At 45.2% G+C, this 27,928-nt stretch overlaps 1 protein-coding gene and 2 non-coding genes across 3 annotated transcripts in view; 1 reads left to right on the forward strand and 2 right to left on the reverse strand.

Moving 5' to 3' along the window:
• Positions 1–14,695, reverse strand: part of LOC135920421 (PH and SEC7 domain-containing protein-like) — an 82,628-nt gene extending 67,933 nt beyond the window's left edge. The window contains exons 1-2 of the mRNA XM_070533210.1: positions 14,153–14,695; positions 2,294–2,548 (exon numbers count right to left, since the gene is read on the reverse strand). Coding sequence (XP_070389311.1) covers positions 2,294–2,548; positions 14,153–14,630 — 733 coding nt within the window. The 5' untranslated portion in view covers positions 14,631–14,695. The remainder of the gene's footprint in view (positions 1–2,293; positions 2,549–14,152) is intronic.
• On the forward strand, positions 4,943–5,129 carry LOC135920435 (U2 spliceosomal RNA). The gene has a single exon (XR_010570260.2). It is a non-coding gene; the product is annotated as a U2 spliceosomal RNA (small nuclear RNA).
• A 7,649-nt stretch (positions 14,696–22,344) lies between the features above and the next one.
• TRNAM-CAU (transfer RNA methionine (anticodon CAU)) lies at positions 22,345–22,417 on the reverse strand. The gene has a single exon. It is a non-coding gene; the product is annotated as a tRNA-Met (tRNA).
• Positions 22,418–27,928: the final 5,511 nt, after the last annotated feature.

The raw sequence follows: 27,928 nt of genomic DNA on the forward strand, positions 1-27,928 counted from the left end.
CCCAATCGAGACGTTCCTAATTGTTCTTTAGGTACCTACGCCATTTGTGACGTGAAAATCTACACTGCAACGCAAGGGAATCCTCTCCAAACACTTCCAGGCTAACGTCGCTGCTATGTTTACTGCTTTCCCTCTCAGAGCTTCAGCTGTGTGTAAGACTCCAGCTACGTCTTTTAGACAAGACACCAGCGCCAGTTCCGGAGAGCAGAGGCAAAGAAGCTACATCGGCATGCTACACCTCGGATATTTCATCCCAATACCAATGGCAGAATTGGCTTACTCAGTATTTTGATTACACTTGCTCGTGAACCGGCCCGTGTTGCAAAACACATTTCGTTGCGAGTAGTGCAATGACATTTCGTGAGCATAGCACTACCATGTCCACGTATTACAATAAAATAATTGTTCGCTCGAACGATGAAATTGTTGCAGCGATGATATTTCGGTTCAGCTCGTTGTTGAATTGCGGCATTCCGTATAGAAATCAGAACCCGTCATCGGTGTTTTTCAAGGTAAGTAAATACTGATCTCTCTCTGTCGTCTACTCACATTGTCTACTCGTCTGCTAACCCTAAACCGAGGCACAACAACGGAATCTCATGCATCCTCATGCACGTGTCCTTGTAAGCCCGTAATTACATTATAATGGCGCTGGTATACGTTCGAACATATCAGTTCTTAAGTACAGTTAAAAGCAGTTTTGAGGCCACCCCTCGCCATTAACGAACAAAGTGTCAGAACAAACTCTAGATAAGAGATTTTGGTTGGGAAAGCCGTTGCACTTGTCCTTCGAACGAATTTGTTTGCAATTTAGTTTCTCTGAGCAAAATTGAAGTTTAAAATATGGCCGATTTCTACAGAAACTGTTACCTCGAATTTAGAATGTTATTTCAAATAGATTTCGCCCCCTTGCACCTTCTTGGCGCTTAAATAAGAAAGAAGAAAAGGAAATGATATCGTTCATGCTTGATCAACATAATCGCGTGCAGTTTTCTACTCTGTGAGCCTTTCTTTGGCTCGATTTGTGGCTGTATAGGTAACCACCAAAAATGAAGCACTCTCAAAGGAAGCACGCTTCGTGCTGGCTCCCAATCGCTATAGAGGCAATGATACCTAATCTGTAGGCAAAAGGTCGATGTCACTAATGAGAGATTGGAAGGCTGGTGTAGGACCACGCTGCAATATTGAACTATGTACTTCTTTATCCTTATTGGGCGACCACGTTTCACCGACTAATAAATGTTATCGCGCAACGCAGGACGCGCCTGCATGTATCGTAAGTTTTTGGAATGTTATCGATGGTTCCATCCGCTGTCTTTCACCGAAGCTTGCGTAATCTGATTGCATGTATGCGCGACCCGAATGGTGTAGATCGTTGTGGAAGATGCGTGGGTGCCAGCGATTGTTCTGGAACATTCGACGTCTGATGTATAAAAGCCAACGTGCTTGGCCCGCGGATCAGATTTCCGATGGTCGCGGACTGTGTTCGCCGCTATCATTGTGCTTTAAGTCTAGCCTCTTTTTGAGGGCACAGGTTCGCCCAATAAAACTCTAGTTTCGCCATTCATAGTTTTGCTGCTTTTCTTCGCCGTCACTACCACGTGACAATATATTTGCGAAAGGTAGAAGGAAGTATTATTGGTATTATCTCATCCTAATGGTGCACTTTCCCACATGACAGGGAAACTCACCGTATCGATACATGGGCCTGTCTGCTTGCTCGCTTCCCTGCTAAAAGTAGTCACCGGCACTATTAATTGATTTTTTTTTTTATCGGCGTATTTGGGGGTGGGGGATACGAGGTTATATCCCTGCAGCTGGACATACAGACAAGGATAGATAGATAGATAGATAGATAGACAGACAGACAGACAGACAGACAGACAGACAGACAGACAGACAGACAGACAGACAGACAGACAGACAGACAGACAGACAGACAGACGGACGGACGGACGGACGGACGGACGGACGGACGGACGGACGGACGGACGGACGGACGGACGGACGGACAGACAGACAGACAGACAGACAGACAGACAGACAGACAGACAGACAGACAGACAGACAGACAGACAGACAGACAGACAGACAGACAGACAGATAGATAGATAGATAGATAGATAGATAGATAGATAGATAGATAGATAGATAGATAGATAGATAGATAGATAGATAGATAGATAGATAGATAGATAGATAGATAGATAGATAGATAGCAGGATATAGCAGGACCATGAATAGCAGGATTCGCAACCCTGCTATTCAAGAAATGGGCGACGACCGCACGCACCAGGATCCAGTCCGGCGACGGCGTTCGCAGGCAGGGCCCCCCCGGCTGGCGCGGGCAAAGCTTGAGGCGGTGGGGCAACGTAGCTGGGAGCCACAGGCTGGTACTGTAGACCCGGGGCGAAACTCTGCGGTGCCAGAGGCTGCACTCCCGGTGCAGTTTGGGGGGCGGGCACCGCATACGGCCCCTGTGGAACGCCCGCGTAAGGAGGCCGTGGTGCGAGACCCACCGGTTGACGTCCGGGAAACCCTTGCGGCGCTGCACGAATGAAGTAGTGCTTCGCTGTAGGTTTAAGGCATATTTATTTTTGTTATGCCACCGTCCAAATTAAATTAATCATCTCACTCGTCGATTTAAAAGGGTCCTAGTTATGTATAACATCGCACAAGATACCTTAAATCTGAAATGGTGTATCGTATAGTTTAGCAGACTGTCTCTGGTCGTTGCAAGAATCGCCGAAGCCCATACTGAGCGAAGAGTTCTGTGACTCAGCCCAGTATAATGCGGTGACTGCCTCTCTCGTCTATGTTGCGAGCACACCGCGTTCGAGAACGGCCGCCGTCATATGACTACGGCCGTGCCCTCCTGCTACCATTCTCGTTGGTATTTAGACGTTTTCCTTAGGGCCCTCCTCATAGTCATGACATCGCCGACGTCTTCATGTCGGCGCCTTCGTGCCTTCGTTATATGCAACATCTTCTAACACGGACACCTCGAGCCATCTTATGACACAACAAAAACCATGCCAAGGCAAGACAGGCAGCTAGACAGGCACATAGTCTCGTGCACGATTCCCACAGTGCGTTGAGCCTGCATATATTTAATAGGTCGATTCCCTTCTCGTATTGCCCCCTCAATTTCATCTATGTGGTACAAACTGGCATGTCAGTCAATTCTAACGTGATAATTGTTTTTACTATAACGCTAAGATGTGTATGCGTTACTTCATGCACTGCAATTTTATTTCCTGCTCAATTTTTAGTTTATGTGCCTGTGCGCCCGATTTGTTGTTCCTTATTTCATAGCAGTCGATGAACTTCTCTGCCGTGGCCGCATGATAAAAAATCAAGGTGCATAGAAAACGGTGTGATCCGCTGCGCCGCTACCAGTCGGGGACTGTTGTCTGGGATCGGCATAGAAAATGCATCAGGAACGCACTTGGAACGTCGTCTCCCCTTGAAGCCGATGCCTCGCATCCCCGACAGGTAGCGCCATTCGGCCAAGCCAAGCGGCCGAGAATGCAGCTGAGGCTGTCACGTTCGCTTCCATTGCAGCCCGCCTGACGCGGCAGGCTGGACTTTTCTTTTATCTCGTGGCCATGACTCTGGATATCTAGCCTTTTTTCAATCGAGCCCGTGTTGTTGTGATAGAAAATATCACTACATAAATTCATGGGAATATTAGGGCAAAAACCTCAAGTGGCTCCTTGCCCGATGGGTGTCTAGTCGAATGGTGCAAAAAGATACCACGTCACCTCTGAGCGAGCGGAGAGCACAGAGGCGAAGGAATGGCACGGCGCCGACAAAAAAACAAGTGTTGCGTCGCCTATTTTACGTGACGGCGGTTGTGGTGATGGAAGACTGCGAAGCGAGAGAGACTGCGATGGAGGATGCTCGCCCGGGACATAGCGCATTGCACAGTGGCCCTTGGATAATCGATCCTAGGTCCTATGATACTCGGTCCTCGGCCCTAGGATACTCGCTGCAGTCGAGGATACTCGCCAAGCGAGAAGCGAGGCTCGGCGTGTGAAGCGGCGGAAGCCACGCGTTCAACCGCAAGTGCGGCTTTACCCTGCTGAGAGGACGCAGCGTAATTGTGTTCGGCTTCTATTGCACATTTGTAATACTTACAGGCGTCAAGCATGCTGCACGCTTGGGTAGTGCATTAAGTTCTGCCATGTGTCGTTGAGGGGATAGACTTACAGCGCCATGCATTTGCTTCCCATTGCGGCTCGATATGTCTTGCAAGAAGTCTGACTACTCACATGACTTAATACATTAGCACGCGTGCCTTACCGTGTTACAGGCGTGTAACCTACTGCTTAACTTTCTTTTTACTACAGTCAGATTGGTGATTCGCGCGAGTTGCTTATACATTGCGAAATGCACATAAATGGAAGGCGAGGAGCGACTAGTCGCTGCTCAGTGATGTTGATCCTCGGAAGATGATGAGGTGCACATTCCCGCGTATTTTTGGCTATACGCGGCCTCCCACACCTTTTACTAAAGTATCCCGGCACGTAGAACGGACACGCGCCTCACAGCACTCCGAGGGCACACACTGCTCCACCGTGGCCAAGGCGATGGTGCGTTTGTCGACGTCCCATGGTGCAGCAATGGTTGTGAGGTCAATCGGAAACTACAAGTGTTTACACACAACACAGGCAACAAAAAACTGGTTCCCCACAAACTACCTCTGAAACCTGGCCATTGCTCAGGTGAAACTTTCTAAGCTTGCGGCATCGGGGCTACATCGACGATTCGCATTTATTTTCACCTCGTGGTCCTGGCTAGCAGCACGTTTATGGGACCGCCACCACGGGAGAGTGGAAGGAAAGGAGATACGCAAGCGCTTGGAAGGGCGACAATGAGAGGGTGGTACGAACGTTGACACGGCCGACGTGCGGCTATGTCAACCATGTACGTTGGCCATACTACGCCGACATGGCCGACGTGGCCGACGGCGTAGTATCTGTTCTTATCAGCCTAATATCTGATACGGGTTATATTTGGAGCAGATAATAAATTATTTTTTCATATTGGCAGAGTGCTTGATGCCTGCTTCACCACTGCCGAGGGTCGGCCGCTATTGTACTATCTTCGGAATCGGCTCATTTATCGGGAGAAATTCTCGATCTACACGGCACGATAGACGCAAGCATTCTTTCCCAGAACGTAGCCATATACAGGTTCGCTGTAAACATAATAAAAAACCATTATTTACTTGATTAGTGCATACTAAAAAGATTTTGCGCCACAAACAACACACACAAGAAAGATGACATGTTGTTTTGGACGCAAGAACTTTTTAGTATGCAAGATCACCAACTAGGCCAGCAGTTAGCTCTTCTAAAATATATTTCTTCAATAGTGCTTTACGGGAAGTTATTCAAACGGCAAATTTTAAGGCAGTCACATTTTATTACGCCCTCATTTTCTAAAACGCCTGAAAGATGCACCTAATTCGATATATGCATACTGGAATTTTCAGTAAATCCAGGCAAAATTCAAACCGATCGCCGTGGGAACTCGCGAAAGGCGGTGCCGCCATCACACGAAGACACCCCGTGACGGCCTGGGCGGGCAAGTTTGAAACCGCATGTCTCATACGTCACACTTTTTCCTGGCAAGCAAATACGGCTGTATGTCGGGTCAGGCTTCGCCGCGGCATGGCTATCGTCCAGACTCGGCCCCATCTCCGGGGCGTTGCCGTCTGACGCGCAATGGGACGTGCTCAGTCTCAATACGGCCTCGATTGAACGTTACAATTTGATGATGACCATCTGGAACTAGGTGCGACTTTCAACATCTTCAAAAGATAGGTGTGCATGAAAATATCACTAGCCACAAATTTGCAATTTAGATAACCGCCCCCGTGGAACTAATAGAAGAGTTTATTCGGCAATTTCTGCTAATTATTTTCTTGAAGCTCACGTTATTAGGGACAAGGTATGTGCGCCTCGCCTAGGAAGCCATCTGGAAAAACACCACGTTCGCTGCTCTCATTATTTTTTATAAAATGTCTCTAAGGTCTAGAAAACAACACCATCTATATATAGTAAACACTAGCTATAACAAAGTGATAGGAACAGGACACGGACTTCGTTATAAGCGGTTTGGAGTTAAAAGTCGGAACACTAAACCAGCCATAATAATGCTGAAGCTACGTTGAAATACTCGGGAGCTCGCAAACCGTATCAGAAGCAAAAACCGGGCTTCATACTGGCGTTGTGACAGCACGTACTATGGAGCAAAATAAGCATGTAGCGTCTGGCTAGCAATCCTTCTAGGGGTCATTAGTCGCTGTTGAGCTCTAATGCACCCCATGAGCTTATTTTCGCCGCGGCTGCAGTCGACTTTGTTGCTGTGCAGACGAAGTATTCTTGGCCTTTTCGACGTCGAGCTTCTCCGTCCAACGGAGTGTCGTAGTCGTGTTACACGCCCTACAGAGTGTGAAAAGGGGTAGAGCATTCCCCGCCTGCACCACTAAAGTATTGCAGTTTAGGAATAGGAAATAAGAGGGCTGGGTTGGAAGGTTTCGGGTGAGAGTACAGAAAGGAATAGGAAGTAGTACAGAGGAGGAGGGAAAAGGGGGTAGGTGAGCGGATAAATGTGAAAGTTTAGAGAAGGTGTGGGTGAGAAAGTGAAATAGAGAAAGAGAAAGCTACTATCAGCATCCACAGCCACGGGGACAGGCTCAGCAAGCAGCGGGCATTTATTGAACAAAAAGTAAACAAAAAGTACGTAAATTGCGTTTTTTCCTCCGTCTTGTAGGGATTCTTCTTTAATTATTCGATCTGTTCATTGCTATTCTAGTGCTTGAGCGGTCCTCGATTCTTGTCGGATCCAATCCTTGCGCTAGTTGTTAGGTCCTTTGCATGTCTTGCGAAGTTGATAAGCTTTAAGCTCCTTGCTTTCGATTGTTGTAGCCCATTGTGTGGTGTGTATATCTGTTGTTTTGTCGTTTTGTTGTGGTGGTATTGGTGGTTTGATAAAGAACAGTGGCTGAGGAGTCCTCACCAATAGTGGTTTTTTATGCACAATGTCTTTCTCATAACCATGTTAGAATACGCTTGAAGATGTTGTTCTCAATTTTTTTCACTATTTTAGTTATTTTGCATTGTTTTCACACTGTATAGTGTTTTCCTCAATTTTCTCTAGTGTTTCCTATAGAATCATCATTGCTTATTTTCTCTTAATAATTACTGTTTTACTATTTTCCAAGTTATCACGTATTTTTTGATGGTTCATTTAGTTGTATAGTTGCAAGTGAGCAATCTTCCAGGTAGCGGTCGAAACCAGCAATGGTTACCCCGCATTGACATTTTTATTCTTATATTATGTTAAATTGCAAAAAGTAAAACGGGAGCCTCCCATGTCCTGTCAGTGCCTGGGAAATATAGAAATTTTTTGGAAAGTGTTTGAGGTTGTTATTTACCTTCGTCATCCATTTCTAAATGTAACTAGTAATTCCTTCTTTATTCCACATTGTGTTACATCACATTTATAAGTTTGCTTGCAGCTCTGAAATAAATGTTCTTGAAGTTGGGAAAAATGTTTCTTTGCCATCATTTGTAGATTCTTTTGCTAATTCATCGGCTAGCGTATTTCCTAATATCCCACTGTGGCCTTTCACATATGTTCATTTTATGTTCAATTACTTTGAGTGATCTAATATATCGTTTACTTCGCATATCTTTGGGTTCGAATTGCTTGGGTGTCCTAAAGCTTACAGTGCTGATAAGCTGTCTGAATAGTTGATATCTAAACTATTTGTTTGACGATGTGATGTGTTCTATTGCTTTTAAAATAGCTACAACTTCTGTATCCTAATTGGAACTGTATCGTGGTAGCTTGTATTTTCTTAGGCTTTCAATTTTATGGTCATTGTCTAGTATTATAAAAGCTACACTAGTTTCTTGTTTTGTCTTTGAATCACCTGTATATATTCTATAATCTACGTGTTCCTCGGTTCGTACAAAAGGTATGATAATTTTATTAGATGAATGCTTCTTCCAGTGGTCACAGTGCCACATTATTTGATTTTCAGTATATGCTGTGTTGCTTTTTTTTTCTTCATTAAGTATTTTATATCGTTCGTTTTCTTTTTCGATGGCTGATGACTTATGCCGTACTGACGCTAGCGGGCACGGAATTGGTGCCGTACTGGCCCAACGCCTGCTTGGCAGTGACCGTGTTATCGCTTACGCAAGAAGGCTCTTCTCACCTTCGGAGCGCAACTATGCCATCACTGAGCGTGAGTGTCTGGCCCTAGTTTGGGTGGTTGCGAAGTTCCGCCCATACTTATATGGCCGACCCTTTTCCGTTGTCACAGACCATCACGCGCTTTGCTCGTTATGCTCACTGAAAGAGCCTGCAGGAAGACATGGTCGCTGGGCCTTACGCCTCCAAGAATATTCGTATACTGTGGCCTACAAATCTGGCCGACTACACAAGGACGCTGACTGCCTGTCTCGCTACCCGGCAGACGAGCCTGACGACGCCGATAGTAGTACCACCAACGGCGCTTTCTCTGTGTCTGCCTTAGCTAACATCACCGATGAGCAATACCGCGACCTATCACTGCGTGCACTTATCGAGCGTCTGCGCTTTACACCTACCGACGCATCCATTTGCCGATATGTCCTTCAGAGCGGCATTCTGTACCGAAGGAACTTCCTCCTTGACGGCTCTGATCTTCTTCTTGTCGTGCTAAAACAGCTACGACATACTGTGCTCTTTGAGATGCATGACGCACCCACTGCAGGACATCTTGGGGTAACCCGCACGTACGACCGCGTAGCCACCGCTTCTACTGGCCTGGTCTCGCTCGCTCCGTTCGACGCTATGTTGCTGCCTGTGATCCCTGCCAGAGTCGGAAAACACTTCAGGTGCTACCTGCCGGTCATCTCCAGCCGATCACCGTCCCTGTAGAACCGTTCTTTCGTGTTGGATTAGACCTGCTCGGTCCCATTTCCACGTTATCCTCTGGGAACAAATGGGTAGCCGTCGCGACTGATTACGCCACCCGATACGCTATCACTCGGGCTCTCTCTAACAGTTGCGCCACTGACGTCACGGACTTTCTCTTGCGTGACATTACTTCATGGCGCCCCGGGACAGATGCTTACTGACCGTGGTCGAAACTTCCTCTCGAAAGTTATCGCTAACATTGTGCGTTCCTGCTCCATTCAACACAAACTGACTACCTCATACCATCCTCAAAGCAATGGCCTGACAGAGCGGTTAAACCATACTCTTACCGATATGCTGTCCAAGTACGTTTCTAAAGACCACCACGACTGGGACATTGCCCTTCCTTACGTCACGTTTGCGTACAATTCTTCCCGGCACGACACCGCCGGATTTTCTCCATTTTACCTACTGTACGGTCGCGAACCGACGTTGCCCCTTGACACGGCACTTCCTCCTGCTGCGATCTCAACAAGCGAGTATGCGCGCGACGCCATCGCCCTCGCCGACCATGCACGCCAGCTTGCGCGTGCTCGACTGACGGCCTCGCAAACCACTCAGCAGCGTCAGTACAACGCCCGCCACCGTGACGTACAGTTTTCGCCTGGTGCGCTCGTGTTCCTGTGGTCGCCCTCTCATCCCGTCGGACTTTCAGAAAAGCTCATTTCGCGATACACAGGGCCCTACCACCTGCTGCACCAGGCGACCCCTGTGACGTACGAAATTTTCCTGTGTGTTCAACCTCATCCTCTACTCTGGCATCTAGTGATGTCCTGCACGTCAGAAGGCTCAAGGCCTACTACACTGCTTCCGAGTCCGGCCTTTAGTCGCTCCGGGACGGCGCTTTTGCCGCCGGGGGTAGTGCTACGGAACAGTGTTTACAAGGACGAAGAGGCGAGCAATGAGAAGACGACGGCGACGATTGGAGGCTAGCGCGTGCTGTTGCCTCTTGGCCAAGTGCCTGTATTCCCATGAAAATATGTTTGTATATAGCTTTTCGTCTGCGTCTTCCTACGTAACAATATAAAGGTTGGATTTTTGATAGAATATTGATAGATAGATTTTTGAACGGCGCGGTACTCTAGCCTTGGGCGATCGGAACGCACGTGATCTGCGCCAGGCCGGCGGAACAAGGGGCTTTGTGCTGGCCACAGGGGTCCAGGTCTCAGTAACGTGCCTGGTGTAGTCTCGTGCTGGCGCGATCCTCTCGGTAAGCGCGGCGAATATTTCATATTACTTCATCTTTTTTAAAATTTTCGATAATTAGAAGCAGTTCTCCTGGAAGCCATACTTAGTTCAAGGGAATTTTCCATGTCTAAATAATTCCTCTTGTCGTATTGGAGTGCTGTTCGCCATGTTATCTGTTGTCAACGTAACTTTTTCTCAAGTCTCTAAATTTACTACGGCAGTTTTTCGCGTGCGCACCATCGCCACGCACGTTTATATATCCTTCTGTGTCTCGCCCGCACGTGCGGTTTAGAACCACGGCGCTGCAATTATGTTCAAGTAAGTTTCTTTTTCCTTTTCTTTCTTTTTTCCTCCCTTGAACTCCTTCTCTGAACCACTAATCACAGAAAGAAGTGAACAGCGCTCCCATTTGATCCCATAATGAATATACACACACACACACACACACACACACACACACACACACACACACACACACACATATATATATATATATATATATATATATATATATATATATATATATATATATATATATATATATATTTATTTATATATATATAGGACATTATCAGTCATGGCACTCGTAGCACAGCCCTCTGGGCCGTTCTATTTTCGAAAATAGTCATGTTAGGATTATCATAATAAGACAAAGGTATTTCACTCTCGCGAGCAGCATTCGTTGGGTTAGTTAGCAGGGCGAGTTTCCCACGCTAAGGCGCTAAGCGTGCGGCGCTCGCCTCGCACCTGCTTAAGCTTTTCCTAGTCTCTAAAGCCGCTCCATTTTTTCAAGAAAATATGCCATCCAACCACTGATCGCGGACATCAGGTTCTTTCCACGTAAGTACGAGGCTCTGGACAGGAGCAATGCCGCTTCAAAGTAAACTGGGGCCTGGTGGACTAACCGACTAAGCCATCTTTCCGTCCAACATCCAGGGGTCGCACGTTCAAATGCCCAATTTTCTTCCTTTTCCCTACCTTTTTTATCTCTTTTCTTCTATTTTATCATTATAACAGGCAATTACATATCTTCGCCGCGACCGTCCGCACGAGGACCCTCTTAAGATGGCCACTTACGTGCAGGTTATAAACTACTCAGTTTCTCCAGTTGAGTGCCATGTGTGCGGTATAACAGAGCTCAGATTGGTCGGCCTTGACTGATCGAAGAAGGCATCACTGGAGGGTAAAAGAGGCATACAACTCCCGCCTCCCTACCGCAATGTCCCCTTTGACCAGACCGGTGGGAGACGGGCCGCGTTTGAGGAGATCCGAAATCAAAACTGGGAGCTGTTTTGAAGAGCGCTTTCGGCAAACCTTTGTGAGCCAAACGCGTGCGGCGGAACACTATCGCAACATGCACGAGCAGGTGGAACAGCACAGCGGAAGCTCAGTGGCCTATTTTCACGTCACGGTGCGGTTGTTCCTGGAGGCAAACTTGGATTTCTGGGACACTTGTGAGTTGATAATCAGAGGACGACGTTCGAAACAACTCAGCCAGATGTTGTTCGGAAAACGTCATAAAGACATCGACGACATTCAGCAATCGGAGAGGATCGAGCGTGAAAGGCAAGAGTTTTTCGGTGCAGCGCGTGATCGTAGACCGGTGAGCGCAGAAGCACGTGCTCAGAGCACAAGCGCGTTGCATGCAAAAAAACCAGTCGACGAGGGAAGTACCAAGGACAGGCCACGCCCTCTGGTTAACGAAAAAGGAGAGTGAAAGTTCTACTGTAGCCAGGACGGACATAGGGCGACAGAGTGTCAACAACCGAAACGACCGATGCAATGTCTTCTCTGCAACGGAACAGACCACACGCAGCGTCACTGGAAGGAGGCGCTGCAAAGCAACGAAATAAACACAATAACTGAGGCACTATGTGAAATCAAGGGTACAAGCATTTGGCTGAAGGGAGTCACTTTGAATGGAAGGTCCACTGTCGCTGGCCTCATTGACACAGGCTGTTCTGGCTGTCTCCTGTGTGCCTGCGGAGCAGCGCGATGTCGCATGAAAATCGTCCCTGAGGCAACAGCCCTGTACTGTTTCGGAAACAGCAGTGTACCTGCGGCAAAATGCATTGGAAAGTGCAGGACTGATTTATTCATTGATGGTGCGCTGACAAATGACGTACCCATCCTTGTAGTCCCAGATGAAGCACCCTCTCTCAATTTATTGGTCAGAATGACATGAATGACATTCACAATGTTGTCTTACATCGCGTCTGCAAGTATAGGAAGTTCTCTGTGGTTTTGGCATTGTAGTATATGTCTGTGTGCTCATCTGGAGCCTTATGAAAGTCACCAAGGACTACAGCGGAATTCAGGAGAGCACGTTGTTGGGCGAGTCAGTCGTACATACTTAAAGGGAATTGCGCTAAAAAAGACACGGACGAGTACGCCCGTCCATGTCCTTACTCGTGCGTGTCTTTTTTAGCGCAATTCCCTTCTTTAACTACAGCGGAGAGCCAAGGAGGAATGCTTACTACATAGGGCCATCGTAAACTGGACTCCCACTGTGTACAGAAAATGTGGTCAAGGTGTCCTGCTTGACATGAGGCTCGCAGCAGCAATGCCCGTTAGCACTAAGTCACGTCGATTACAAAAAATTAAGTCTGGAATGCTACTATTCGTAAAGTAATTCTAGGGGGTAGTTAACAAGCCTAAAAAATCATATATTTGCGTTAGACCCCACAAAAAAACTGAATAGCTGTACGTGCGCTATACGACGGGTGAAAATTTTGTCCGACCCCAGCTGGCATACTAACGTCATGTCCAAGTGGCGTTGATTTTGAGGATACATACGATAATTATCTTGACAAATTTATAACTGATATTGTAGTCTTGTTTTTCGGCGGCCAATAAAAATAACGTACAATAAGAATGCTCCCGGTGCGGAAAGCCAGCCGGCACCAAACACACTCTGACGAATCATTAATTTGTCCTACTGGTGTACTGAATACGTCATCGTGAAGGACAATCAATATCCCTCCGTTATGCTCATTACGATTCCTGCGACAAACACGGTATCTCTAAGGAAATATTTCAGTGTTAGAGATTTCGAGCACAAACCAAGACTCTCTTCCGATAACAAGGCAAGGTTGAGACATAGAAATTAAGCTTGCAAAATATGATACATTGTTTTTACAGCTTCGAAAGTTAACAGCAATCAACGAGAACCCAGGCACTGAACGATTTTGACGTTGAAAAATAAAGTGCCTTTTCCGCTACTCTGTGCGTTCTGTAGCGTAATTGTCACTTTCATTGTAGACGTATGTTTTACTGCCTGTAAGCAACTTATTATACATTAGGACATGCTTAACAATTTCTTCACGAGAATAAGCTAAGGGCGTGCTTCAAGCTTGTCGCACATTCCTGGAATAACCTGCTTTTATTGAAAATCAAGTGCCTCTTAGTTTTGAAGCAGCTGACCAAACACGCTGTTTTTGAATAGCGCAAGCCTAAGAATTATCAGACGCGCCTTACTTTCGCATTGTTTGTCAAACTGTGCGCTTTTTCAATGGCGCAGGAGTTTACCATTACACCCATTGTTTCGGTACATCCTGAAACCACCTTACATTCCCATTTATCCGATGTCGGCATCAGGTAAACCAAAGGACTAGAGATTGTTTCGGCCTGAACGATTTTTTATGTCACCTTCATTTACTATTCCACTTTTCGTATCACTAACGAGTTTATTGCACTGTGCTTCAAGGTCGTGTCTGGTTTGCTCTGCACGTGCCAAATGTATTTCTGTGAGCGTAGTAAAGTGCGTTGTCAAATTGCCAATTTTTACTTCAATGGCTTCTTGCCTTAATATGAGCTTTGTGGTTTGCATCAGAATGCGTTCTTGTTTTCATACCACATCGCGAAAAAATGCGCATTGCTTCTAGAATTTAATCAATTTGCTTTTCAATATTCAAATGATCTGGTCAATGCAAAATATATGCGTTCATATAAACTAATTCTGTAAGCCGTAGAGATTGCTTACCTCCTTGGGTTCCCGGAAAACTGACAGGCAGTGGTGCGCCCGGATAAGCACCCCCCGGAGGAACCTGATACGGTGGTGCCGCTGGCTGCTGTGGCCGAAACTGCTGCTGCTGTTGCTGCTGTAGCTGCTGCTGCTGTTGTAGCTGCTGCTGCTGAAGCTGCTGCTGCTGAAGCTGCTGTTGCTGAAGCTGCTGTTGTTGAAGCTGCTGCTGCTGAAACTGCTGCTGCTGTCGTAGCTGCTGCTGCTGCAACTGTTGTTGCTGGAACTGCTGCTGCTGCTGTTGCTGGGGTGTTAGAAAAGCCTGTTGCCGCGGAACGCCAGCACCAGTAAGCTGCTGTGCAGCCACTGGCGGGGCGCCGAACACGGGTGCGAACTGTCTCGTGGCCGCAGTGCCGGGTGCCGCTTGTTGCCCGGCAGCTGCAGCCGCCTGCTGAAAAGTGCCCGGCTGTCCCGTGGGTTGGAATCGGTTGCCAAACATGGCTGCTCGCTGCGACGGGGGAGGATGCCTGACGTCGAGCTGTTGGTTGGTTGCTCGCTGTTGTTTCGTGGACCTCAACGAAAATTATGATGATGATGATTAGGATGATGATGATGATGATTGCCTCATAATATGGCTCATGCCCACACTCGGGGATTGACCAGGAATTGTGTGCTGAAACATTTCTGAACCTTCTCGTGTTTCTCGGCGGGAAGTCCTGGGGCGCAACAGTACCACCAATGTTGCAACTATTTTTAGGCTTCGTGCGGGACAGCTTACATGTACTAGGAAATACTTGCACTGCAAATATCCGCAGACTCCCTAGTATGCAAGCCCAAGCACTCAGAACTTGTCTCGGTCTTCCCAAAACTACGCCATTTATCGCTGATCGCTACAGCGGCTATTGCCAGAGATGCTCCTGTGACAGTCTCTATATAGTCTGCATTACTACAGCTGTTCTGAGAGCACACATCCTACACCTGACTCACATTCCCTCACACCATCTTGATTGCTTACCAGCGAAGAGGTCACATTGAACATTTCCCGAAAGTATTGTAACACATAAGTCCTACTTGCCATCACAATTCACGCCTATTACACGATTATCAGACCCATTGTGGTGTCTGCAGTGGCCGCAGTGGCAATTTGCAATCCCGGGTATCGAAAAGAAAGCTAGAGCGCCATTTCAAGCTTTGTAGCAAGTAACTTTGGAACGCATTCATAACATGCACAGATTCCGGCAACATATATACGCAGAGGGTTCGTTCCAACAGCTCTGCTACTGCAGTCATCATCCCGGCAAATATGAAGAAATCAAATTAAAACTTCATGTGTGACCACATCGATGGGTGCAGAACTCACAGCACTCCAGGCTACACTTTATTTCGTTAATCAAGAACCACCTCTACAATGGACATTCTTTAATTACTCGCAACCAGCACTTCAGTGCACACAAAGCACAATGCGCCACGGCCCGAATAAACACCTGGCCTGAGATATTCGATAGATATATCATCGCAGCCATGACCAGGGACACAACATAATTTTTCAATGGGTTCGACAACAATGCAGTATCAGCGGAAATGACCACGTCAAGGAAGCCGCCCGATCTGCACATGAAAGTGATCAACGTGTCTCGATTTTACTTTCGCGGACCCGCCGTGGTTGCTTAGTGGCTATGGTGTTGGGCTGCTAAACCCGAGTTCGCTGGATCGAATCGCGGCCACGGCGACCGCGATTCGAGGTGGGCTAAATTTCCGGAGTCCCCCACTACGGCGTGCCTCATAATGAGAAAGTGGTTTTGGCATATAAAACCTCATAATTTTTTTTCTGCTTTCGCGAACAGACGCTGCGGCTGGGCTGTGATTGATGTCCCGTGAATGTACTTTGTCTCTGTAGGATTCAAAACTTTTCACCATGTGTCGTTTGCGTTCCTTACCTCCGGATATGCAGATGCAGCTACCGCCTAGGTTACTACGACGTGAACAGACCATGCTGTACCGTCTGCGGCTTGACGTTACTTTTACGAACTCATATTCCTTATGAGAATGGCCAACAGCCCCACGTGCGGCAGATGCAGCAGCGATGAGACGCTCGCTCACATTATGTGTGTGTGCCAGCGATATAGTGCCCAGAGACAAGTGATGTGCAGAATGGTGCACCAGTTGGACAATCGTCCACTGGTGCATCTAAAAGCTTTAGGTCAGTACTCCCAAAGTGCATCCGTACTGAAGGTTTTACTAGCGATACTAAGGGTGCTGCGGTGTACGGGCCTTCACGATATACTTTAACAAGGCCACGCCCTACCGCTCTATAGACCAGAATACGCTAGCCTCGCACCCAGGCTAATCGAACGCATACTCTCGCACGCTGATTGCCCGGTCGACCAGCGCCATTTTGTTCTGGGCTGCCAAAGTGTGTTCGCCAGCGACCAGCAGACATGGCTAGCGCTAGCTCTAGGACTCCAAAGTGCGGAAATGTGCCCGTTCACGGGGATCCAAAGTACAAGAAGTCATCTGGGCATCGTTGCGTCGTGTTTCGATGCTAAAATACCCAGCGGAAAAGGAGCAGGTTGCTTAGCGCTGTTTGCGAAGAGCACAATACACGTAGGGAATCGTGCCGGTGCGGTGTTTTCAGCCTGCACCGATTTCCATCCGCAACGAAGAATGACAAGCTGCGCCACCGGTGGATAGCTGCAGTGAATAGGAAGAACTACCAACCCAGTGAAAATGCACGAGTGAGTATTCGATCTGTGTATATTTTGGTGCCACGTTCAACCTTGCGCCCTACGAACGTAATATGTGTAACACGCAGGTTTGCTCCGAGCACTTTCTGGACAAGCCCATAGAGCAGTATCCGGCGCCGGTGCTTCGCCTTGGCTATAACAAGAAGGCAAGCCTTTTCGTGTTTTCATTCAGGCAGAGCTCCCGATGGTTAAGCGGAACAGTTGAGTTTGCGGTTAGCGATACTTGCAGCTGCTGCACGGCATGACCATTAAGCGTGAACGACCAGTTGTAGGCGATAGTATGTTGCCTTGCTGGTGAGCGTTATTGCTAATGAAAGTAAAACGAAGTCTGCTCGTCACGTAGCATGCGTCCACAAAAACGTAAACTACGACTGCTCGTCACCGAAGGCGTTCTTGCAGCGCGCCTGTCTTTACGAGCTGGTGTTGCAGGTGTCATTCGTAACGAATTCATTTGAGCGTCCTGAGCTCTAAACTGCGTGCGGGCTGTTATGCGGGGCACAGCGCAAAATTTTTCCGTTCATAAGGCGAGGAAAATAAGGTGCTTAATTATTGTTGTATCTTGTAAGAAAATTTTGCTCGTTCTCACCAGTTTCTTTTACTGTTTTCTAAGGGAGCGCTAACAATCCTATATGGCCTCGCACAAGCGAAACAGGTCTGATACCATGTAGCTGCAGTTGGTGGGGCTAATTTTTTGGAATGCAGGTGCGGTTGTTGTCTTGTACCAAAAGCTTCCCTGATGATGCAGCTTTAAGTAGGGATGGTAATTTTATGTGCCCTGTCATGGTTTGTGCAACTGTACAACACCTGCATCCGTCATGCTCGCCCTGTTACATGGGCTTTGACTGCACATGTAGTTGAACATTGTAACTATTGTAGATCCTCATTTTCCAATTAGTGCAGGTTTAGCATCATATGCTGCTTGTTCGAGTGCTGTAGGCTTGTGTTCTGAATGTTGTACTCTTAAGGGGTTGCACGATACAAATGGCCTGGTGCATTTTCTATTTCATTTTGAGAGGACTTTATATCTTCGCAACAGTGATGGCATGGGAAAGAACTACAGTCCTTCTTACTATAACATCTATTTTGTTTTCAATGTGCAGGTGGTGAAGGGCAGGTGTCTGCTAATCAGGCAGTCAAACGACCTCGCCAGTGGGTTGCCTAACGCGGCCAACCCAGTAGCGACCATGACAAACAAGACCAAACTGAAAGTGCAGAGGACAATGTTCTGCGTGCTTTAATAAAATGTGGCACCAACACAGTGCTGTAAAATCCTTCACAGGTTACATGCTTATGTGGTTACCCGATGTATTCGCTTCTGCAGTCTGCACATCACTCAGTGTGGCCATTGCGGACTTGCATGAGGTCTTGAAGTTTGATTAAATCGAGACAGCGAAAATGACAGGCTAGAAAAAATGCGAAACACGCCTTCCGCCCAGCTAAAAAGCCCAAGTTTCACTTTCGCGCCGGGTCGCATCTCCCAGCGTGGCAGCCCAGGCCTGTTACTTCGCGGCGCTTGGGATAGATGGCGCGACCGGCGCTCATCAATATGGCGGCGCGCTTTGAAATCACGGTTTTCTGGTGTATAGTGTACGCAGTTTGTTTGTGCTCGTCTGTCTTCCTCTCTCTAAATGTCTATCTGCCTCTCCCACTCTTTTTCTCTTTTATACCCCTACTCCTACCCCCGTGCAGGGTAGCCAACCGGGACTACCGCGGATTAACCTCCCTGCCTTTCTATGCATCCTTTTCTCTCTTCTTTCATTACTTCCATGTTTTTAGATATTGCACATTGGATTACAGCAAAACACACATACAAAAGCAAATAAAGAAATGAACCAAAAAATTTGTTTAGTTGAGTGTATGTAACCGCAAACGGCACCAAAAACGTTCCTCGGGCTAATAGCTCTAACTGACGCACCGAAAGGTAGTATAATTTCTGATGGTAAGGTTAACTATAAGTGAGCAAGCGGAATTTATAGAAGTGGTTTTCCTAATACTTCGTATCGGCGACAATACAAGAAATAGTGGTTTAGGGATTCTGTTTCTTGGCAGTGTGGATACAGACGCGATAACGTCAGAGCAGTCTTGTGTAAATGCAGGTTGAAAGGGGCAATACGGCAGCGTAATTTGGGGATCACTACTTCCGGTTGTGTTAATGAACACCATTGGATTTTCCACGGGAATTTTATGTGCCAAAATTCGGTCCATGTTGTTATTAATTCAATGGCAACTAAACAAACTCAATATTTTTGATATCTAATCTCTGTTAGGTGTGGCACTACCGGAAGAACCGACATTGTCAGTTCTTAGAGGTTCTTCCAGTAGTGCCATTTAAATGAATTTGCCATTTTATTTAAATGCAATCCAAAGTGACCTGGCACACATAATAGTTTTAGAAAAGTCAGCTGTGGGGGAAGTAATGTTAGAGAAGCTTTTCGTGTTGGCGAATTGGGTGAAGCTGTAACCGAAGTACAGAGAGAAAGGAAATAAGTTATAATAACCTTGCTTATGGCGTTCGAAGGGAGTTTTTGAAGCGCGAAAACTATTGTCAAAAGGTCGGCTTCAATACAGGAACAATATCTGGCAGTCTCAAAGAGAATGATGAGCCAAGTGAAAGCGAGAAAATGCCTAGGCCTGCCTCATCATTGTATACTAAAGCGTCTATGGCTATTATGGTATTTGTTTCTACGTGGTATTGTTTTCGTACAAGCACAATTTGCGGAGTCTAACAATGACGCCAATGAGCAAGCAAACAGGAACTGCTATCATTAATAAAGGCGTATTCAGACCGCCTGAGCGAAAACTTGTAAAATTGCAGAATTTTTTTGAATCGTCAAGATGCGAAACCTGCAGGGTAACTTTGATAAAAGCACTTCTTCAGGTAATTAGGCACACTTCTAGGTAACTGGTGAGGTAATTCTGATACCTAAAAAGCAGGGACGTGGATGTAATTTAGTCAATATTAGACCAAATTTCTTGCGTCTAATTTGGTTAAACTAAAAGAAAAAATGTTAATGACCAAATTACAACCTTCATGACAACCCCAGCCAACTTGGCTCTAAATCTGGGTGCTCGATATGGAGTGCGCACAGCCACTTAAAGTCGCATACAGCTTGCTCATCATCGATAAGAATATTCGGCGTTAGTGGGCGTAGACATACCTAAAGCTTATAATTCTGTGGAGTATGGTATACTGATAAACACCTGGAAAATTACACCTTTCCCAAGTATATCATGGCATGCGTTTCAGAATTTTTAAGGGAAAGAAAATTCTATTGTTTCCAAAGCGGATGTTCATCGTCTATGTATAAGTGGAAAGGAGGGGTACCATATGGGTCAGCGTTGTCTTCTGTTTAAGTTCCAGTCCGTTGCTTCAGGGCCTTCAGGTATACTTTTATGCCGATGACATCACTTTTTTTTTGCGTCGAGCAATGATATACATATTCGCTTTATCAATTTTTTTAAAATTACTTTTGTAATCTTGCAACTTGACCTGAGAACATACATATGCCTTTGAAGGTCAATAAGTCCACTTGTTTTGCTTCAGGTGTTCCCGTTCACATATCGCTCATGTGTCGTCAAGAGTACATTCCCCAGGTAGATTCTCTGAAATACCTTGGAATCACCTATGATGGAACACTAAACGGAAAAAGGCACAATGAAAAAGTCGCGTCTAAGGCAACTTGTGCCACTGGATAGTTGTGTAAGATCAGTAACCGATGATCTAGTTTGTGGAGACAAACAACAACTAAGATAAATAATAAGTATCTCCAACCCATCATGGAATTTTAGTGTGTGTCGTTTTCCGGAAGCCTAGCCTATAGAATGTAGCCTTCAGTTTTATTAGAGAGGGAAGCTCTGGGATTGTCCCTTGGACTCCCTAAGTTTGTTGCAAACCCAGTTCTGGATATGGAAGCGCGAAAACCAAGTTTAAAAAAGTAGATTCAGCATCCTTACATCCCGAACGTACTTAAAATTTACGATTATCCTCAAAGAAAATCAATGTATGTTTTAATTAATGAACCCAGTTCATTTCTGATAATCACTGGCCTTGACTACGCTCCAACTGTGCGCAGTTGCGACCAGTGCCTGCTTAACGGTACCTGTTTGCACAAGCACAGTTAAAACCATTGAATGTGCTAATTCTACGTATTCAACGAACAGGTCAATCGAAGATCAGCCTCCGAGTGGAATATGACATATTTTCCCCTCACATGCTAAACTAATGAGATAGCAATAAATAAATTACCAATTACTAGACTACCTTTCTCGCCGGGAAGCAAGCAATATAATATCTACCGATGCTTCACTATATAAAGGAAAGGCTGGCGTAGGCATTTTCACTCCTTATCTTTGTTGGTCCTATTCTATTTGCTTTGCAGATTATACGCCTATTTTTATAGCAGAATTATTAGATACTGTTCTAATGTTGCGAAAACTTCCCGTTAATCTATCGTCAGTTGTTATAGATTCTCTATCGGGAAGCGTTTCGCTTTGCTCGGTAACAAATACAGCTAGGTTCACTATGCTTCAAAATTTAGTTCCTACAGCTTTACAAAAAATATATTTCCTGTGGTTTCCTGGCAACCACGGTGTATAGTTAAACGAAATGGCAGATTTATTAACCGGAAACTATTTAAGCAGACCTTTCATTCCTGTTTTACTAGATACAACTTAGAGCACTGCATCAAGCACTGCGGATTGTCGTCGACTGTAGTACCTGCCTTAAGCTGCAATGTCACTGACCGCATCGTTGAGCCCTTGTCCAAAATCCCTTGAACACGCCACCGTTCTTTCACTGCGTCCGTAACCGTTCCGTATTGGACAAGAGCTTGTTTGATGTCTTCATCTGACACGTTTGGCAGCATCCAGTGTAACTTCATGCGCAAGCCTTGGTTGGTGGGGTCAACGACAATACAGCGCCGTTCATTGACAACCAGGCTTCGGATAGTAAGCAGTTTTCTAGTGGCTTCAGTCGTCTTCATCATGACCGCCGACACGTCATTCATGTGATACCCCCCAAAGCAACTACTTCAGGGAGCACTTGCAGACGAACCAGAGCGTCACGGAAATCCTCAACCTCGTACGGTCTTCCACGGACGTCCGCGAGTAAAAAAAACAGTATTAAGGACGATTCGTCCGGTAGGCAAGTGCGGCAAAATCACCTGATAATCCTCGTCTTTAAAAACAGCATTCCTGTTACCACGGCCATTCACGGCCGCCAACGCCGCTCCGTCGTAGCACATGATAACACGTCCGTTCACTGCGGTGCCCGGTAGTGGAATCACGCTACCGAGGCAGACAGGGCACACGACGAGACACGTCCAGTCGCCTTAGTGCTATTTTGGACGGAGTTGGAAAAGTAAAATAGCGCGCAGCAGTTACCCCTTAAAATATTGGAATCTGCTTTCATTATAATGCCCGAATATCAGTGCCCTATCATGTGAGGCAGCAAAAAGAAAGCGCCGCCTTTGCCCCGAGTGAGGATCGAGCTCACGACCTTCAGATTATGAGACTGACGCGCTGCCTACTGCGATACCGAGGCTTCTTTTTCTTTATTGCCGGTAATCAGCAGTACATCGGAAGGACAACATAATGAACATATATACACAGACAGATGGACTTCTCATCCGTTAAGAAAAATTAATAAATAAAAGCCGCCTGTTATATGTGAGCTGGCATTGTTTAAAATTCTTTAGGATTAGCCAGGGGTTCTATCCTGGCCATCCAAGGCGGAGGGCACTAATGTGTAGCAATCACATCAAGAAAACGTGTTATTTGTTGTCGAAAGAAAACACGGGCTGGTCTTGCATCGGGATCGCAATAGTAGTCAGCCATGCGGGCTCGCCATATACAGTAGAGGCCAGTAACATTATCTGATCGAAAGGTGTTCCGTCCTCGTCATCTATCGGTAGATACCTTATGCCATGTGGATCAAGAGGAAATTCTTTCTTTATTGTTCTCTGTAGAACATCCCAAAAGAAAACTCCCAAACGCAATGTGAGCCCCATGACATGTAAAAGCCCCTTTCTTCTAAAAACGTTGCAACTGATAGTGTTCCTGTGTGTAGTTTGAAAAAGAAAGTTTTCATAGCAGGCGGTACCTGCATTTTTTTAACACGTTTCAAAACATTCTGGCCTGGGCCTCGACTCTATATAGTTCGGTACCGAGGTGGGGGAAAAAGGCTGTCCAATAGATCATTGCGCAGCCTTTTTCTTGTGACCTTAAACAAATATTCTTTGGAAAACCGTACAGCAAGAAAACGAACACTCAGTACAATTTCCTCATAGAAACCGAACACTGCCCCCGGTACACTTTCAGAGCTTATAATAAACTCTGGTAACAAATGCGCAAGTCTAAACTTGCTAACCGATTGAAGAAGTGGATTATCATTGTGCCGGAAGAAAAAGAACCGTCCGACTAATTGCACAAACAGGTGGGCCAGCCCTAGCCCTTCATCTTTCTCCCGTCTGAACAGATTGTTGCGGCTGCATCTCTCCCATCCAGAACCCCACACAAACGCGGCAAAAACTCTGTGCAATTTCTGTACATTGGCTCTCTCACAAAAATGAATTGCATAACGCACCATAGCTTAGCTACGACAAACAAGTTGCACACAGCAACCCAATCAATCAATCAATCTTTATTCATTCATTTACAAAAAATGAACACTAGGACAAGAACTAAAAGCTGCTTTTTTTGCAGCTTGACAAGGTTCTTGCCCCTATCCATGACAACGGGGTCAGAATAATGTTTGTTCACATTAGTGTGTGCAATGTATAAGTGAAAAACGTGTGAGGCGAAATGTACAATCAGTGATACAAGATTATACAGTACAAATGACATATATGAATATACAGTATACAACAGAAATACATAATTATTTTCAACTGCTGTAAAATTCATCATAGAAATATTTCTTGACATGCAGAAACATAGATAGCAAATGAAGATGTGCGTAAATTTCTTGAAGGTTACATCCTATATGCGAAAATGCCATCAAAATGAAAACTACTTAATTTAAAGGCGGCAAGTAGTGACTTCCCCTAGCCAAAGTAACGTTAAAAAAATAATTACTCAGTTTGAATTAGGAAGTCTCGTAATGTGTTCCTAGTAGTGTCAGTTATCTCTATACCGTTTTCATGAAGTTTACTTAATAAGGATGGGATGCGACTGGATAGCCGATTTGATCCATAATTAGTACGGGAGAGTGGTAGCTGCCATCTCTTTCTTTCCCTAATGTTATACGATATATCTATTGGTTCTATTAGGTTGCACAACCGCAAGAACGCTTCGTTATTATACTTAAAGTAGCTCTGGTATTTTAGGGCAAGGTTAACGTTATATAATCTTACTAGACAAATGATATTATACTTTGAAAATAATTCAGATGTATGTGCGTCGAATGGCGCGTTTGCGATATGACGAACAGCCTTTTTTTGGAGTAGTAATAATTTATTGATATTTTCTTTTGACGTGGTACCCCACACAAGGTGGCAATACATTAAATGAGATGAGAATAGTGCGTTATAAAGGATCAGCTTAACTTTAGATGGTATCGTCTCACGGAGTCTACAAAGCACGCCGCAAGCTTTGGCTAAACGGGATGCAATAAGTTCCACATGTTCATTCCACGTTAGTTTTTGATTAAATATAACACCCAAAGTTTTAACGTTAGGAACAACTTCAATTATTTCAGAGCCAACCTGCAACAGTATGTCTTCACTCAGATGTTTTTGTGGAGGTGCAAAAATAACAGCTTTTGTTTTTGTTGTATTAAATTTGAGAGCGTTAACCTTGCTCCATTCGGCCAATTGTTCTAGTGTGGTATTTGCCAACAACGAGAGATCGCTGAGATTGCGAGACTGAAAGAATAGGCTGGTGTCGTCTGCATAAATGATGAAGTTAGCGTCATTAGAAATGTTGACAATGTCGTTAACATATATATTAAACAATACTGGCCCTAGTATACTTCCTTGGGGAACGCCCTGTGTAATTTCACGGAGACGTGAATCTTCTGATGAAATCGAAACTAGTTGTTTTCTGTGATTAAGATACGATTGTAAGAGTTTGAGAGAAATGCCCCGAAACCCATAATGTTCTAGTTTAGTAAGCAAAGTCTTATGATTTAGCCTATCAAATGCTTTAGAATAGTCTACGAAAATTCCTAGCGTTAGTTCTTTATGTCCAAAACCATTTAAAATGAACTCTTTTTGGGTTAGCAGAGCCAATTCAGTTGACATTCCCACATGGAACCCAAATTGTTTATTTGATATGATGGAATGTTTATCACAAAATGACTTTAGTCTTTTACAAATAACTTTTTCTAGTCCCTTGGATAGGACAGGCAGTACTGATACTGGCCTGTAATTTGACAGCTTATTTTTGTCACCGGATTTAAATAGGACTGTAACTTTCGCGTCTTGCATTTTTCTAGGAAAAATTCCAGTTGACAGCGATAGCTTAAAAATATGAGTAAGTACTGGGAGCAAGAGATCAAGCACAAACTTAATAGGTCTTATTTGAAATCCGTTCACATCGCGGGATTTACTATTTTTTAGTGACATGAAAATTGCATAAACTTCATATGGATCTGTAGGTTTAAGGAAAGCTGTATGTGCGTTCCGTGTGCCCAAATACTTGGTTACTGCTATGTCGTGAGTACTTTTTTCCAGACTTGTGAAGTAATCATTAAACATATTTGCTAATTCTTTGCCTCTTAGCGTTCTACCTTCAACTACAAGTTCAAAGTCAACACTATTGTGGACATCGGAATGCAAAAGCTTTTTAATTTCGCGCCATAATAGACTGCTCTGATTACTCACCTCTTGAAATAGGTTCTCGTAATACAGTTTTTTGCATTTCGTGTAAATTTCGTAACATAGTTCCGATATTTCTTAAAGCTTGCAAGATCATCAGGGTTTCTTGTTCTGACAAACTTATGATACAGTGAATCCTTCTCAAGGATCATCCTAAGGCATTCGTCATTAAGCCACGGTTTCCGTTTTCTAGTTGACTTCTTTACTCATATATTTAAAGGAGTTGTCATAGGCTTCCTTAAGGGAGCGCATGAGTTTATCATATGCATCATCAGCGTCCTGACATACAAGCACCGAAGTCCAATCAATATTATTAATTTTTTGCCGGAAAGTGTTTAGTGTTTTGTAAGTAATTTCCTGGAAAACAAATGACTGGGACTGACGCACTGGTTTTGAAACCTGATGAAGCCTGCAGAACATGTATATCGGCAAATGATCGCTCATATCAGCTACAATTACTCCTGATTTGGTGGTATCTTCAGAACAGTTAGTGATGAATAGATCGAGTAGTGTTTGAGATGTATGACTTACACGCGTAGGCTCTGTAATAACATTCCTGCAATAAAAAGAGTGGAGGAGTAGTTGTAGTTCTTGGGATTGCGAAGTACTTTGCAAAAGATTAACATTGAAATCCCCGCCCACGAAAAGGTTCATGTCGTTTAGACACACGAAGCTGAGAATCCTTTCAAAGAAGGTAATAAAATTATCGATCTTTCCATCAGGTGGGCGATATACAACCACAAAAACGTATTTTTTGTACTGTAAGCTGAAAACTTCATAATCAGGCGTTATAGTAGAAAACTCAGGCATCAAGGTGAAAGAAAACTCATTCGATACTAACTGCAGCACGCCGCCTCCGCGACGGGAAGGCCTGTTTAAGAAAAAAGATTGATATCCAGGTAGGTGAAGAACGTCACTCTGTTGCTGGTACCAAGTCTCAGTAACCATTATCACATTAAATTGAAAAGAAAATTTGCTTAAAAACATGGAAAACTCATTGCACTTGTTCTTAGCAGATTGCGCATTCAAGTGCAAAAATTTCAAGTAGTTGCAGTCGTGCGGCACTACAATGTCAGCAGGTGTATCCATTTATAAACAGATAAGATTAGCGCGAACAAATAACAAAATCGCGTTTAGCTAACAATGGTGGCACGTTGCATTTTGTCCAAGTCTGATTCAGACGAAATACGCAAAACAGGAGATGTGTCTGTTTGACGTGCGAAAATCTTTCCGTTCCTAGCCCATGCGAAACGCCAGTTTACTTCTTTTTTCTTAGCAATGGTCATGCCTAGCAGCTTCTTGAGCTGAGGGCAGAGGTGCTCATTTATGTAAACAGACTGATTATCAGGAAACCCGATATCATTCGTAGTGACCCTGTGCTTCATGGCTTTATTAAGGACTACATCGCGTTTAGCCCCGCTCTGGAAAACCACCACTATGTTGGGATCAGAGTCGGAATTGCGCGCCGGAATTCGGTGGCAGACTTCAATGTCCTCTTGTTTTATGGTCTCCCCGAGGACATCGCCAACTTTTCCAAGTATGCTTACGAGGCTCTCGGACCTGTCCTGTGGAATTCCTTTCACTTCAATATTTTTATTTCTAGAATACTGATCTTGTGCAATGATTTTCACGGCGCTTTCCTGCACTTTCTTTTTCAGCGCCTCAATTTCTTGCGCTAGCACCTGCTGTGTTTCTTTCAGTGCCACATTCTCGTTTTTTACTTTACTGCATTCTTTCTTTAGAGCCTCGAATTCTTTGTTTATAAAGTCCATGCTGTTCTTCAGCTCTCTTAATTCTTTGCGAAATTCGCGCTTCATGTCAGCAATTTCAGTGGTCATAATGCAAATGTCAAAATCAGGACAAAAAACAGTCAACACAACGAGGCAGCAGAGGCAGCAAGGTACGTAATAATGCACTTTGAAAAGAATCAGAAAATTTCAAACCTGTGGAAATAAGCAGTACGGTTCAGAGTGTGCACTGTTTGCTGCCTCCGCTGCCAAGTGACTGCGGTGGTCGTCTGGGGGTCCTTTTAACGGGATCCAGGTGGTGACGACAAGGTCACGGGTTGTACGTTGATTCGGGATCCAAGCAGCGACGACAGCGTCACGTGGTTGTACGTTGATCCGCTTCTGCACTGTCAGTGCTGCTGCGCTCAGGACGCAGGCGCCAAAGATGCCCGAGACGAAAATCCCGAGGTGATGCCCAGCGATAGCTCCGAGAAGGCCTGTGGAAATAAG

Source organism: Dermacentor albipictus, chromosome 2, assembly GCF_038994185.2.
Source record: "Dermacentor albipictus isolate Rhodes 1998 colony chromosome 2, USDA_Dalb.pri_finalv2, whole genome shotgun sequence".
NCBI lineage: Eukaryota > Metazoa > Arthropoda > Arachnida > Ixodida > Ixodidae > Dermacentor > Dermacentor albipictus.